General features: G+C 44.9%; 1 protein-coding gene across 11 annotated transcripts in view; it reads right to left on the bottom strand.

Annotated features, from left to right (window-relative positions):
* Positions 1-14,218, bottom strand: part of Psme3ip1 (proteasome activator subunit 3 interacting protein 1) — a 28,648-nt gene that overhangs the window by 6,527 nt on the left and 7,903 nt on the right. For 8 of the 11 annotated variants that reach the window (XM_039097714.2, XM_063277993.1, XM_006255110.4 and 5 more), the window contains 5 exons: positions 7,854-7,949; positions 7,300-7,437; positions 6,517-6,615; positions 5,739-5,860; positions 1,209-1,339 (listed from right to left, as the gene is read on the bottom strand). In XM_039097714.2, the coding sequence (XP_038953642.1) occupies positions 1,209-1,339; positions 5,739-5,860; positions 6,517-6,615; positions 7,300-7,426 (479 nt within the window). In that variant the 5' untranslated portion in view covers positions 7,427-7,437; positions 7,854-7,949. Of the gene's footprint in view, positions 1-1,208; positions 1,340-5,738; positions 5,861-6,516; positions 6,616-7,299; positions 7,438-7,853; positions 7,950-10,467; positions 10,696-14,218 lie in introns of all 11 variants that reach the window. The other 3 variants (XM_039097712.2, XM_063277992.1, XM_063277991.1) reach the window with 1 other exon arrangement.

Genomic DNA, 14,218 nt, shown 5'->3' with positions numbered 1-14,218 from the left:
TAAGTGATATACTTTGAAAACCCACAAGAGACTCTATACAGATCACCAAATAAGCTAACAGAGCCTTTCCTAAATATGATATAAAGACTAATATAGAGACAGTTGAAATAACCGTTCACCCATACCTAAGAGGTAATTGCCCACCTGGAGAGCTCATCAAAGCGGCCCAGGTCTGATTCTTGAGAGCCAGTGGACTTTGGGATGTAAGCCAGTGGAGGCTTACACCGGCTGTTTAAAGAGTCACGGTTTGCTAAGGTTCCTTCTCCGACGACCAACGCCCCCTGCCGCTGCTGTACCACAATGACATTTTACATGTGCTCAGTGTTCCCAGGGACATGTGCAGCAGATGTGCAGAGGATGTGCCAAACCACGAGACTGCATCAATACTCTCTATTCAAAACATGTGGCTGGCTGCCAAAACACCATATTGATTTTCCTAATAGACTGCACTTTACATCATTTTGCCCACGGTCTGGTTGGTCAAGCTGATTCAATCACTTTGGTGCCATTTCAGGATTTGAAAAGGGACAAGCAAACATGACAAAGAACTTATCAGAGTCTGCAGCAGTGCTACCCCCACATCAGGTCTCTAACCCGTCACAGCTGCCATATTCTCTCGAGGCCTCTGTAGCAGCTGTTCTCTGGGCGGTCTTCTCCCTTGTCCTCCATCAGAGTCCATTGCTGTACGCTGTCAACATCGTTTAAGCCCTTCTCTAACTTCCAGGAAGCACTCGTCCATCTGTGCCCCTCCCCCATGCTTGTTACCCCCCCCACCACAGCAATCCTGAGGCGTTTACTGCCTCATTTGCCTAGAGATACAAAAACTCAACACTGAACTCTTGCTTGCTTTATTACTGTACAACTGTGGACAAAAGTTCCTCATCTCTCCAGCTGTCTTTCCTTCTGTAAAACGGGTCATAGTAAACGATACTCTGTGGAACTGGTGAGAGCAATCTCCATTAGAGGGAATCTAACCTCCTGCAGGTGCTCAGTGAAGAGGAGGTGCAAGTCAGCTGAAAGAGGGATCCAATCAGGCTAGGGTCAGAGGCTACCGGGACACTAAATCTGGCAGGGGCAGGAAGGCGAGCGCACTGGAGCATTGTCACGGTATCACGCTGAATAACCATTTGCTCTGGGCACCACTGCAAGTGGCATTTCAGACCATGTAGCCAGAGGGAGAGTTTCACCGTGTGTGCACTCTCACTGACCTCTTATGCTTCACAGCTCCTGCCAACAGCTTTGCCTGGGAGAACTTGCTCCTGGTTTCTATGGGTTTCACAGCCAGCTTCTTCTCTACTTCCTTATTTTCTGCAGAAATTCCAACCTTGTTGAGATTACTGTGAGTTACAGGTTAAGGGTCAGATTAACCAAAAGGAAGAAATGCTACAGAGCAAAAGTAAATCCAGAGAACAACATATATAATCCACAGGTCCCTTGGCAGAACTTAAATGTGAGATCTTCCGACTTCGTTTCCTAAGCAGTTGGGATATAGACCTAAACCCTCAGATCCTGTGTCTGTGCATGTGGATATGTGAGTGTATCACTGTGCGTGTGTGTATCTCTGTGTGAAGGTCAGGCTTTAGTAATTTCCTACCTCAAACTCATCAATGTGCCCAACCCTGCTTATGCTTTTGAAAATGACCTCTGAGCTCCTGTGCTGTCTTTGGGAGTCTTCATTTACAGTCTTCTTACTGGAGTACTCTGATGTACTGCACCGGCAAGACAAGCTGGTTCTTATGGTTCTCATCTGAATGTCACCAACAGTCGTAGGACATTCTGCAAAGCCTGACTTCACCTTTGAAAGGTAAGACTTATTTCTAAGGAAGTCATACATAACTTCTCAATTTCCTTTATATTCCTTAAGACCTTTGTTGTGTGGCTGCCAAGATGGTTCAGGGAGTAAAGGCATTTGCCACAGTGCTTGAGTTCAATCACCAGAACACACATGGTAGATAGAAGGGGGAACAGACTCCTGTAAATTATCCCTAACTTTCCACATGCATTCTCTCTCTCTCTCTCTCTCTCTCTCTCTCACACACACACACACACACACACACACACACACACACACACGGAGGGAGGGAGGGAGGGGGGAGGGGGAGGGGGAAGGGAAAAGGGAAGGAGGCGGGGGAGGAGAGAGACCAAGACAGACACACACACAGAGAGACAGAGAGAGAACAGACAGACAGGTTTGACCTGTTGGTACAGGCCTATATTCCAGATACTTAAAGAGGGTTAAGTTCTACTCTGGGTTATAGAGTGGTCAAGTTGGCCTAAAGTTAAAAGAGCATGCCTCACAATAAAAAAGTAGAAAAAGGGCTAGGACATAGCTCAGTGGTAGAGAGGTTGCCTAGCATAGGTAAGGTCCTAGGCTCACTCCTCAGTACCACAAAAGGCAGAAAATCCCTAAGCAGGGCACTTGTCACATCATGGTCCTCACCAGCTCACAAGACTGGTCACTCCCTGCTGTTCTCTCCTCTTGCGTATGTTCTTTCCATTTTATTTTAGGCTCTTCCTCACAACGTACTAAACAGGTAAATACATGACAGGGTGCAAATTAAAATGCAGCAGTGCCTTACTGGACAACAGTGACATCTAGTGCCCAAGACATCCAAGAAACAGCCTTTGAAAGATGAGAAACAGGCATTACCTCACCACACACACCAGGCTAGGTGGCAAATGCCCTACACACTGAGCCATCTTGCCAGTCCTCAATCTTCATTTTCTTTTTTTTTTGGTTCTTTTTTTCGGAGCTGGGGACCGAACCCAGGGCCTTGCGCTTCCTAGGTAAGCGCTCTACCACTGAGCTAAATCCCCAGCCCCCAATCTTCATTTTCTTAAAATTACATTTAGGTACACACAACGGGAGATGGGACAGACATTTCCAGCAAGTACACAGAGGTGGGAAGACAACTGGCAGGAGTCAGCTCCTATTTCTACTACACAGGTCCCAGGGACCGAATTCAGGCCATCAGGGTTCAATTGTTGGGTCATCTTGTCAGCCCTAAACTCTCCTTTTTATTGGGGTGGGGGTGTGGGGTTGAAACTAGAGACAATTTTCCTAGTAAAAAAAATGTCAAAGTCATTAGTACATCACAGTCCCTACCTATAACTTTGTCACTAAGGCACAGAGCTCAAAAAAGGAAGAACAACAGAAAGAAACCTACTCAATATTAAATACTAAAATGGGAAAATGAGCATACCACAACAGGCATGGATTTCTAATAACAAGACACAAATGAAGAAAGAAAACACTTTAACTTGTCATTTCTTTAAAGCAGAGAAAAGGGAACGTGCTGCAGGCCTAACAGCCTGAGTGTCCCTGGGCTCCACACGGCAGAAAGAGAACCCACTCCAACAAGCGTCCTCTGACCCACCTCCACATGTATGCTAGGACCTACTCCTCAGAGCACAGGCAGAGGTTCAGAAAGTCTAAGTTTACGGTGAAACCGAGGGGCAACTCTGCATCCATTCTCAGCCTCAGAAGGAGTTGAATGCCACCAGCAGAAGCAAGGCTGGCAGCCAATACTCATGCCTCCAGCTCTGGCTGACATTACGCCCCAGAGCACCTGCTCACACTGCTCCCCCCATACTGTTGTATACGCTCTGCAGGAAAATACTAGCTAGTACAAATATAAAATCCTCCCATCAAACCAGGCAAAGTGGCAGACACCTTTAATCTAAGCTCTGGGGAGGCAGGGGCAGGTGGACCTCTGTTCCTGAGTCTAGCCTTGTCTACATAATAAATTCCAAGCCAGCCCGGGATGCACACCGACTCTGTCCTACCATCAGTAATCAATTCACTGATGAAGGATGTTCAAACAGAACAGTGAGTTTACTTAACTTACAAGCTTGAAATATCCAATAAGCTTCCCTGCAGAAGGATAAAACTTAGAATGGATTACTAATAGGATTACTAATAGATCCTGTGGGCTATATACTCATTTATTTATATATCTTTTAAGAATTTACTATATTCCAGGCACTGGGGGAAACAATCAGTCATTCTGGTTGTTACAGAACTGATTTTACATTCCAGCAGTAAAGAGATAAAATGAGCCAAAGCAAACAAATGCAAGTGTGCCTTATTTCAAACAAAGTTATGGGGCTTGGGTAGCTCAGTAGTAGAGCATGTGCTTGGAATGTAGGAATGCCCAGAGAACACCAAGCAACACCACTTGGTGCTACCCGGATGTAGTGGTACAGCGACCAGGAGCTGCAACCACACAGAGTGCTTAAGGAAGGAGTACAGAGCGGAGTCAGAAGCCATGAAACGCTAGCCTTGGGAAATCTGAGGGAAGAACATTTCAGGTCAAGGAAACCAGGAATTTGAGGCCTTGCAGTAGAATCCATTTAGTGATGTGTGAGGAACCTAATGGCCAGAGGCTAGAGTAGAGTGAACATCAGAAGAGTGGCCACAGAACCCAGGCGCTTTACTACGTCATGCAGAGCCCTGCAGAGCCTGACTAAAGAGTGCTGACTTGAGCAGGCATGCTAGTGCCCATCTTTAGTCCCAGCACTCAGAGGCAGAGTCAGTTGGGTCTCTGATTTCAAGGCCAGCCTGGTATACAAAGTGAGTTCTAGTCTAGAGAGGGCTATATGGTGAGATCCCTCTCAAAGAGAGGTCTACTTTAGACTAACTGCCACAGGGGAAAATCACTGGAGTGCTTCAAATAGTAAAAGTTACACGATGCCATTTACAGTTTACAATTCTGCCCAAAGAATAGATGGTTGGGGCAAAGAGAAATGGAAACCCAGTAGTAATAACCCTAGCAACACAGAAGAAAGTCCAGAGTGATGAGAAAGACAGCGAGATTTAGAGAGGTTTGGAGCTCCCTTTGTAAGTACTTTTGGCTAAGGCAGAGGAGAGGAGACAGGGAAGATCAGGAAAAGACTCTAATGGAGGGAAACTTGATTAGGACCAACATGGCAGAAATGATGATGATTTCATCAGCTAAGTAAGACGTGGAGGTGCCTACTAAGACATTCAAAGGCATGTGGTATTCATATGTAATCACAGTTTTGAGTCAACCTAGTCTATGAAGCAAGACTATCTCAGGAAAAGGGGAAAAAAGTTCTACAAGTAGATGTTTCCAACATGGTAATATTAAGTCAAACGACCTTCCTTGTTCCCTGAGCCCACCACAGGGATAGTTCTCAGTATATGGGAGGACTGTCTAATCTTGCTAAACACAGAAGAAAAAGCGGAGTGTTTCTGAACATGCCTTTAGGTCTGGGGAGATGGCTCAATTAGTAAAAGCACTGTCTGGGTTATGAGGACCTAAGTTCCAATCCTGAGCATATAAGTAAAAACCAGGCATGATAGAGACAGGCATATCCTAGGAGTTTGCTGCCCAGGCAGCTTAGCTAGCATAGCGGGGCTCAGGTTCCTAGAGTCCTATCCAAGGGACTAAAGCAGGAAGTGAAGAGCAGGCTACTGGATGAGATTATCTTTGACTTCAGAAAGAGTGCACTGTGTGCACATGCATGTAAAAGATCAGAAACATTACCTTTTAAATCTCAGGAGCTAATGTCTCCCCAGGGAGACTGGCTACATTGCCCATCTAAGTCTAATTCAACAAGGCAAGAATACCCCACTACTGACTATGAGAATTTATGCCTAGTTAATCCTGAAAAATGTGGCATTCTGATTACAACAGATATGCACATGCAACATACCCCACCAGCCACAGCCAGTCAGTCACTCAGAGCCATTTCTCTCTGAGCACAAAGGATATTCTGTACTCCTTCAGCTCCTCCAGCTCTTCTTCTCGTCGCTGCTTCTCTATCAGCTCCTGCTGCCGAGAAACCTCGTCGAGGAAGTTGGTCTCATCTTCATCTAACCCTCTTACCATGTTTTCTGGGGAAAAAAGCGAACAAGGAGCACTGAGGAGACTGAGGGAGCACCGGGGAGACTGAGGGAGCACTGAGGAGACTGAGGGAGCACCGAGGAGACTGAGGGAGCACCGGGGAGACTGAGGGAGCACTGAGGAGACTGAGGGAGCACTGAGGCAGTCTTCTTTGGCTTTTCCCTCCCTACATGTTTAATCTGTGTGTGGTAGGTGTACACATGCACCAGGGCACTCACATAAAGGCTAAGGGACAGCCCTTCAGAGTCGATTCTCTCCTAACAGTGGGATCTGGGGATCAACTCAGGCTGTCAGCTTGCACGACAAGCACTGGTTGGTACTGCTGGCCCTTTTCCTTTTTAAACAAGCAGCATCTTCTTTAGGCAATTACAAGAAAGAATTGTTAAACACCATGGCTTTTTAATAAATAGCATGACATCAAGTCAAAGCACTTCTCCCCTTACTAGAAATTAGCACAGCATTCAAATGATATCTTAAGTCCTAAGTAAAAAGGAAGGCAGAAGATGGTCTTTTTTCCCACTGAATTGAGCTCCTGGGGGCTGGATAATCAAAATAGTCTATTACTAGTAACAAAGATGGTTTCATGGGGCCAAAGTACATCAAAAGGTCCAGTGAGTCCCTCAAATGTCAATTTCCTGAAGCTTACTGAATTTGAACTGCTCCTCATACTCCTGCTGCTTCCTGTCTTTCTGTTCCTGCAGCCGTTCGTACAGAGACCGGGGGTCATACGCCTCCTCTGGACATTCTGAAAGGAAGACAGGATAAAGGGGACACAGAATTTAGGTTGTTTCATATTATTTTGGAATCACAAAGAGTTGGAAAAATAGTTAAGTCTCTATAAATCTGAAGGTGAAAACCACACAAAGTCTAGTTTCCCTTTGCACCTCAGACAGAAGGGAGCAGGCAGTTTTTCAAAGACAACTATTAATGTCAAGTTACTAACTGGAGGAACAGTTAGTTCAAACCTATTAGCAGCAGCTCAGTTCAAACTGCCCCTCACCTGTAACAAGCAAGCAACTAGCAGAACCTCCTGGAAGACGCTGTGGTGGGGAAGGAGGGCAAATATGGAGTACTGGTTCTGCTGTGGAGAATTCACAAAGCTTACTTCACCCTGTGAGTCTGGTTTCTAAACTCTAGTGAGGTCAATTACCACCTTCTTGGCAGGGTTTTGTGAAGATTAAAGAGTTAAATGAGGGGTGGAGAGTTGGTTCAGTGGTTAAGGACACTGGCTGCTCTTCCAGAGGATCTGGGTTCAATTCCCAACACCTACATGGCAGCTCACAACTGTCTGTAACTCCAGTTCTAGGGCATCTGACACCCTCACACAGATACACATGCAGACAAAACACTAATACATATAAAAACAAACAAATTATTTTTAAAAAATAGGGTAAATGAATGATGTCCAACTCTAGGTCTATCTATATACCTTCTGGGTCCTCTGGTTTTCGAACTTTCTCCCATTCTTCTTGCCTCCTTTTGCGCCGCTCATCTAGTTCTGCCTCAGACACAAACCTCTTTTTGATGACAAGGTTACCATCATCCCCTCCATCCATAATGGAATAGTCTACAGAAAAAAAATTCAAAGGAGAACTACAATTAAAATTCTTTTTTTTTTTTTTTTTTTTTGTTCTTTTTTTCGGAGCTGGGGACTGAACCCAGGGCCTTGTGCTTCCTAGGCAAGCGCTCTACCACTGAGCTAAATCCCCAGCCCCAACAATTAAAATTCTTAAGAGCAGGGAGGAGGTGTAGTTTGGTTGGTATAATGCGTGGCTAGCATGCTCGAGGCCCTGGGTTCGAGCCTCAGCACCACACACTTGGGGTGTGATGGTGCCCATCTATGCTCCAGCACTTGAGGCATGGAGACTATCCTGGCTTAACAGGCAGAGCACGTCCTCGCTATCCACAGTCACTGAGATTCACAGCATGTCGCACTGAAGGTTCCAGTTGCTATCTCAAGAGCAGGATACAGCCTTGATTTACCTGTTCCTGCTTCCAAAGCAGACTCTAATGGGGACTCTCAGGTTCTCAGGGTGCTTTAGCAGTCCAGTCCAGTCTGTAAAGGGGGAGGTGGCAGATCTAGGAAAACAAAACACGGGTGTAAAGAGTGGAAGCACGAAAGCCAGGCCCTCCTAACCTTCACCCAATGCTCTCCATAGTAAACAGCTGCTGCCATTGGTCCTGCCTGTCCTCTCTGTGAAGCAGTGACCTTTCTTATTCCTACAAGCCCCTAATACATACGCTGACATATAAGACACCAAACTTCCTTTCTGCTTTTTCTTCAACTCAGAGAAGCAGGAAGAAGGAAAGAGATGGGAATGTCTTATTCCTCTTAAAAGTCAGCAGTTTGGAGCCGGGGGTGCAGCTTAGCACTTGCCTGGCATGTGCAAACCTTGGGATGCTGGCTTTTTAAATGTTTTTCTGTCCAAGTGGATTAAAGACCTCCACATAAAACCAGGTACACTCAAACTAAAAGAAGAAAAAGTGGGGAAGAGCCTCAAACACATGGGCACTGGGGAAAGTTTCCTGAACAAAACACCAATGGCTTATGCTCTAAGATCAAGAATCAACAAATGGGACCTCATAAAACTGCAAAGCTTCTGTAAGGCAAAGGACCCGGTCATTAGGACAAAATGGCAACCAACAGATTGGGAAAAGATCTTTACCAATCCTACATCTGATAGAGGGCTAATATCCAATATATACAAAGAACTCAAGAAGTTACACTCCAGAGAGCCAAATAACCCTATTAAAAATGGGGTACAGAGCTAAACAAAGAATTCTCAGCTGAGGAATATTGAATGGCTGAGAAGCACCTAAAGAAATGTTCAACATCCTTAGTCATCAGGGAAATGTAAATCAAAACAACCCTGAGATTCCACCTCACACAGGTCAGAATGCCTAAGATCAAAAACTCAGAGGATAGCAGATGCTGGCGAGGATGTGGAGAAAAAAGAACACTCCTCCACTGTTGGTGGGATTGCAGACTGGTACAACCATTCTGGAAATCAGTCTGGAGATTCCTCAGAAAATTGGACATAGTACTACCTGAGGACCCAGCTATACCTCTCTTGGGCACATACCCAAACGATGCCCCAACATATAACAAAGACACATGCTCCACCATGTTCATAGCAACCTTATTTATAATAGCCAGAAGCTGGAAAAAACCCAGATCCCCTTCAACAGAGGAATGGATACAGAAAATGTGGTACATCTACACAATGGAGTAATACTCAGGAATAAAAAACAATGACTTCATGAAATTCATAGGCAAATGGATGGAACTAGAAAATATCTTCCTGAGTGAGGTCACAAAAAACCACACATGGTATGCACTCACTGATAAGTGAGTATTAGCCCAAAAGCTCAAATTACCCAAGATACAATTCACAGACCATATGAAGCTCAAGAAAAAGGATGACCAAAGTACGAATGCTTCAATCCTTAAAAGGGGGAACAAAAATATCCATAGGAGGGGATATGGAGACAAAGTTTGGGGCAGAGACTGAAGGATTGGTCATTCAGAGCCTGCCTCACCTAGGGATCCAGCCCACATATATACACCCACCAAAATTAGACAATATTGATGAAGCCAAGAAGTGCATGCTGCCAGGAGCCTGATATAGCTGTCTCCTGAGAGGCACAGCCAGAGCATGACAAATACAGAGGCAAATACTAGCAGCAAACCACTGAACTGAGAACGGGGTCCCTGTTGGAGGAATTAGAGGGTCTTGCAACTCCGTAAGAACAATACCAACCAACCAGAGCTCCCAGGGACTAAACCACTATACAGGGACTGACCCATGGCTCCAGCTGCATATGTAGCAGAGGATGGTCTTGTTGGGCACCAATGGAAAGAGAAGCCCTTGGTTCTGCCAAGGCTGGACCCCCTGCTTAGGGGAATGTGAGGGCGGGGAAGGCGGGAAGAGGAGGTGGTTGGGGAGAGGGAACATTCTTATAGAAGAAGGGGAGGGGGATGAGATAGGAGACTCATGGAAACCAGGAAAGGGAATAACATTTGAAATGTAAATTAAAAGAAATCCCATTAAAAAAAGGGAAAAAAAGGGAAAAATGTTTTTCTGAAGAATTACAATTAATCATCTACTCAGACATGTTTTGTGTTCAATATATTACTACCTACCACAGCACAAACGAAACACGTTTGACAACCTAAAATAATAGTTCATAAAAAACTAAGTCCGGGGCTAAAGAGATGGCTCAGTGATTAAAAGCTCTGACTTCTTTCCTAGTTCAATTCCTAGTCCCTACATTTTGGCTTAAAACTGTAATTCTAGGGGTTGGGGATTTAGCTCAGTGGTAGAGCGCTTGCCTAGGAAGCGCAAGGCCCTGGGTTCGGTCCCCAGCTCCAAAAAAAAGAACCAAAAAAAACCCAAAAAAACAAAAAAACCCAAAAAACCTGTAATTCTAGTCCCAGGGTATGATACAACACCTTCACATATTACCATATGTATGCCACAGACATATATGTAAGCAAAAATACCCTTACACATTAAATAAATTTTAAAAAATGAAGTCTGTCGCCTCACAAAGCAGCTAAGGGCTTAGTGTAGCGCTCCTGGCATGTGCTACATACTTTCTGTATGTCATCATTGCATGTCATCAAGTTCCTCTGCACACACAGCCGATGAGGAAGGCTTGTCACAGACGATGCTGACACCGGGCTCAGTCACTGCTCAAGGCACATCAGCTCAAGGCCAAGTCTGACATCTAATTCATATTCTCAGACAGGCGTGGTGGCACATGACTGTAGTCCCAGTGCTCATGAAGCCTGAGGCAGGAGGATCGTAAGTACAAGATGAACCTAGAATACACAGCAAGTTCAAGGCCAGCCTGCACTATACGATACCTTGTCTCCAAAATCACATTTTTACTCACTTCGCCTTACTCCTCCTCCTCCTCCTCAGAAACCACATACTCTCAGTTAAAACAAAGACATGGCTGGACATGATAACCAATCCCTGTAATCTCAGCCCTCAGAAAGTTAGGGCAGAAAAGTGGGCTAGAGGCCAATCTGTGTCACACAGTGAGACCTTACTTCAAAAAACTAAGGGCTGGTGTCTTACTTTTTTATTGCTGTGAAAACACAGCATGAATGAAACAACCGATAGAAGAAGAAAGGTTTTAATTTGGGGCTCTGGGTTCCAGAGGGTTAGAGCCCATTACCACCAGGGTGAGGAGCATGGCAACAGGCACGCATGGTGTTGAGGCAGTAGCTCAGAGATCATACATCTTGATCCAAAAACCCAAGACAGAGAGGGAGATGACTGGGAATGCAGATGGCTTTAAACCTCAAAGCTGACCTCCAGTGACACACCTCCTCCAATCAGGCCTTATCTCCTAATCCTTCCCAAACAGTTCTAGCAGCTGGGGACCAAGTGTTCACATACATGAGCCTACAGAGACCATTCTCTTTCAAACCACCTCGCTGGGAATGTAGCTACGTGTACTAGGCTCTGGGTTCATCCCTCAGACTGGGGAGAGACACATGTGAGAAGAAGGGCACATCAATTTTAGCTATATTTTCTATACCAAACTCCAGCACCAAGAATGCAATGTTTCTGTTTAGTAAAGATAAACATGGAACCAGGGCATGAAGCCCATTCAGATCAGAAGAATCATCTCTGCCTGCGGTTGAGGTTTAGTTCCATATGAAAAACAAGTGCTGTGACAATTACTAGAAAGGAAACTAAGGCACGATGCCTCCAGCCAGATACTCAGGACAGAAGCGGGATTACCTTGTCTCTGTGACCTTGCAAAATTCCTCAAGTTCTCTGGAACAATTTCTTAAGAAACGAGAGCCAACGGCTTATGAAACGTCCCCAGCAGAGAATGTGAACTCTGCAGGCACTGGGTAGATGGAAGTCACACTGCACCCTTGCTCTCCCCTTTCTACCATTTGCTGTAAGTCTCCCTTCCACCTGTACTGACTGTCTACTTTCCTCCCCTACTCCTATTTCCTAGGAAATAACTCACACAGGACAGATCCTCACAGCCGCCACTGGCATCTGAACCCACCACACACACCACAACCAGAATCAGCAATTCCTATTCAGACCTTCAAGATGGGCCAGTGCACTCCCTTCCCAGGTAGCCAGCTCCCTCCCCACCTTAAAGTTCATGCTCTGAAATTTCTGTTCCTATGAATTCCACACATAAGCTTTGAGATGATAAAAGGTGACTCTCTTTCAACATGACAATGCTTTAATTACAGGAAGGTAACTGCTACTCTTAACTCGCTGCTTTTCCGAGGAAAACATCCAGTATTTTAATCCTACAAGATGGAGATAAATGTGCTTCAAAGCAGTGGAACTTGCCTGGCCTGGTGGCACACGTAAACCTGTAATCCTAGCAAGCCTGTAATCCTAGCCTAGGAGCAGAAACAGGAAGATTTAAGAGTTCAAGGCCACCCTTGAACACCTGAGACATACCTCAAAAAGCAGGGCAGCAAATGCCTCCAAGAGTAACCGTGTGTGCTGCCAAGCCTGACGACCTGAGTTTAATTCCCAGAATCCACATGGTGGAAGGAAAAATGGACTCCAACAAGCTGGAGTAGTGATGAATGAATAGCCAAATTCTGAGTATTCTGTATAATATCCAGACAATATCAGATCTTTGGAGAATTACAATCTTCTTTTGGTCAATAGCTAGAGCCATATAGGTTGGTATGGCGGCTCACACCTGCAATCCCAGCACTAGGGAGGCTGACGCCAGCTTGAGATTTATATATATATAGTGCTTAACCTTACACATCCTTCATATAAGGCTGCTCAATTTCAGTCAATCTATAGCAGGTGTCCTCTGTTGTGCTCTTCTTAAGGTGTGCACAGGCAATGATAAAGACTCTAAAGTTCAGAATTTGGCTCTGCCAGGATGAGAACTTGGTATGACCGCACTAGTATTTATTCTTCTGAGTCTTGACATCCTTATCCCTAGATCACTCACCAAAGGTGGCCAAAACAGCCCTGTACAACATCAAGCCATTCATCAAAGCACTTGGTATTGTGTTTGGCCCATTTAAACTGCTCTGAAAGGCTTCCCATTCCCATAAAGAACAATGTAAGCTCTGAGCCGGTACAGTGGTAAAAGGGACTGTACACTCAAGGAATGGGAAGAAATCAGTCAAATAGGACCTATTACGTGGGAAAGAGACATCAAATTAAGAAGTTAGAAAACATGAAAAACTTTAATTCTCTCCACATGTGAGTTGGAAATTCTACTATTTATCCAACACTGGGCTAGACTTTATGAAGTACACAAAAGAAGTAAGGTCAGTACTCTTGTTCTTAACCCAGATCATATGTACATAGTAAACCTCTAAAGTGAACAGCACAGGCAGAATTAGATACTGTAGGGCAAACATGTGGATAGATGGTTTCCCAGGCTCAAGACTTGGGCGTGCACCTAGATTTCTTTTCCTTCTTTATACTTTCATATTCCACTTGTCGCCTAGTTCTGTTGACTCTACCTCTTAATGTCTCTCTAATCTACCCCCTTTTGTGGGAAGTGCCCCCTTTCTAATTCTTTTTTTTTGGGGGGGGGTTTCATGTTGCATACTTCAAAAGTATTCCATAGGTATTTTTCTATTCTAGCTTCCATTCAAATCATTCTTCCCATTATCAATCTAATGGAGTTTCTAAAGGTAAACCTGCCTGTTACTGTCCTACATAAAGTGCCAGTACACACACACACACACACACACACACACACACACACACACACACACACACCAGTACAAACTAGAACAAAAATCAAATACCTCTTGTATGTAAAATTACCTTGTGGTTGAAAGGTGCTTCTGTCAGAGTAAAGTCCACAGTGATTTGTGTGATCCCATCAACTGCCTCACCACCCACCTTCTTCCTAATCTAACTTTTAACAACCCTCCACGTGGCCCTGGACAACCACACTGCACATCTCCCAACCTGCTCTGCCCCTCTGCAGGCTTTGTTGCCTCTGCCATGCTCCGTTTTCAAACGTCATGAGACCTTCTCTGCTTAGACGCAGAATGAAGACCCTACCTTCGAGAAGCGTCCTATGTCCCTCTAGAGTAGCAGTTGTGTATGTCTTTCCTGTGCTCCCGTTACATACCTGTGAAACTGCAGACAGCACCCACTGACTATGCTTTGCCACCGCTGAATGTCCCAGCGGCTCTCCCCACACTGCCTAGCAGCACAGTGTGGAGCACAGGTCCAGTGTATAATATTTACTAAATAAACCAACCGCCAGGAGCAGCTAAAGAATCTGAGCAGGGAAAATATTCAATGAATATTCCCAAACACTGTCCAATGTTAAATTAGGCAACAGTGGCCATTACAAGGATTTAC

The sequence above is a fragment of the Rattus norvegicus genome, chromosome 19 (genome assembly GCF_036323735.1).
Source record: "Rattus norvegicus strain BN/NHsdMcwi chromosome 19, GRCr8, whole genome shotgun sequence".
Lineage (NCBI taxonomy): Eukaryota > Metazoa > Chordata > Mammalia > Rodentia > Muridae > Rattus > Rattus norvegicus.
The sequence above is the reverse complement of the archived record's forward strand: the minus strand, read 5'-3'. Positions and strand labels throughout refer to the sequence as shown.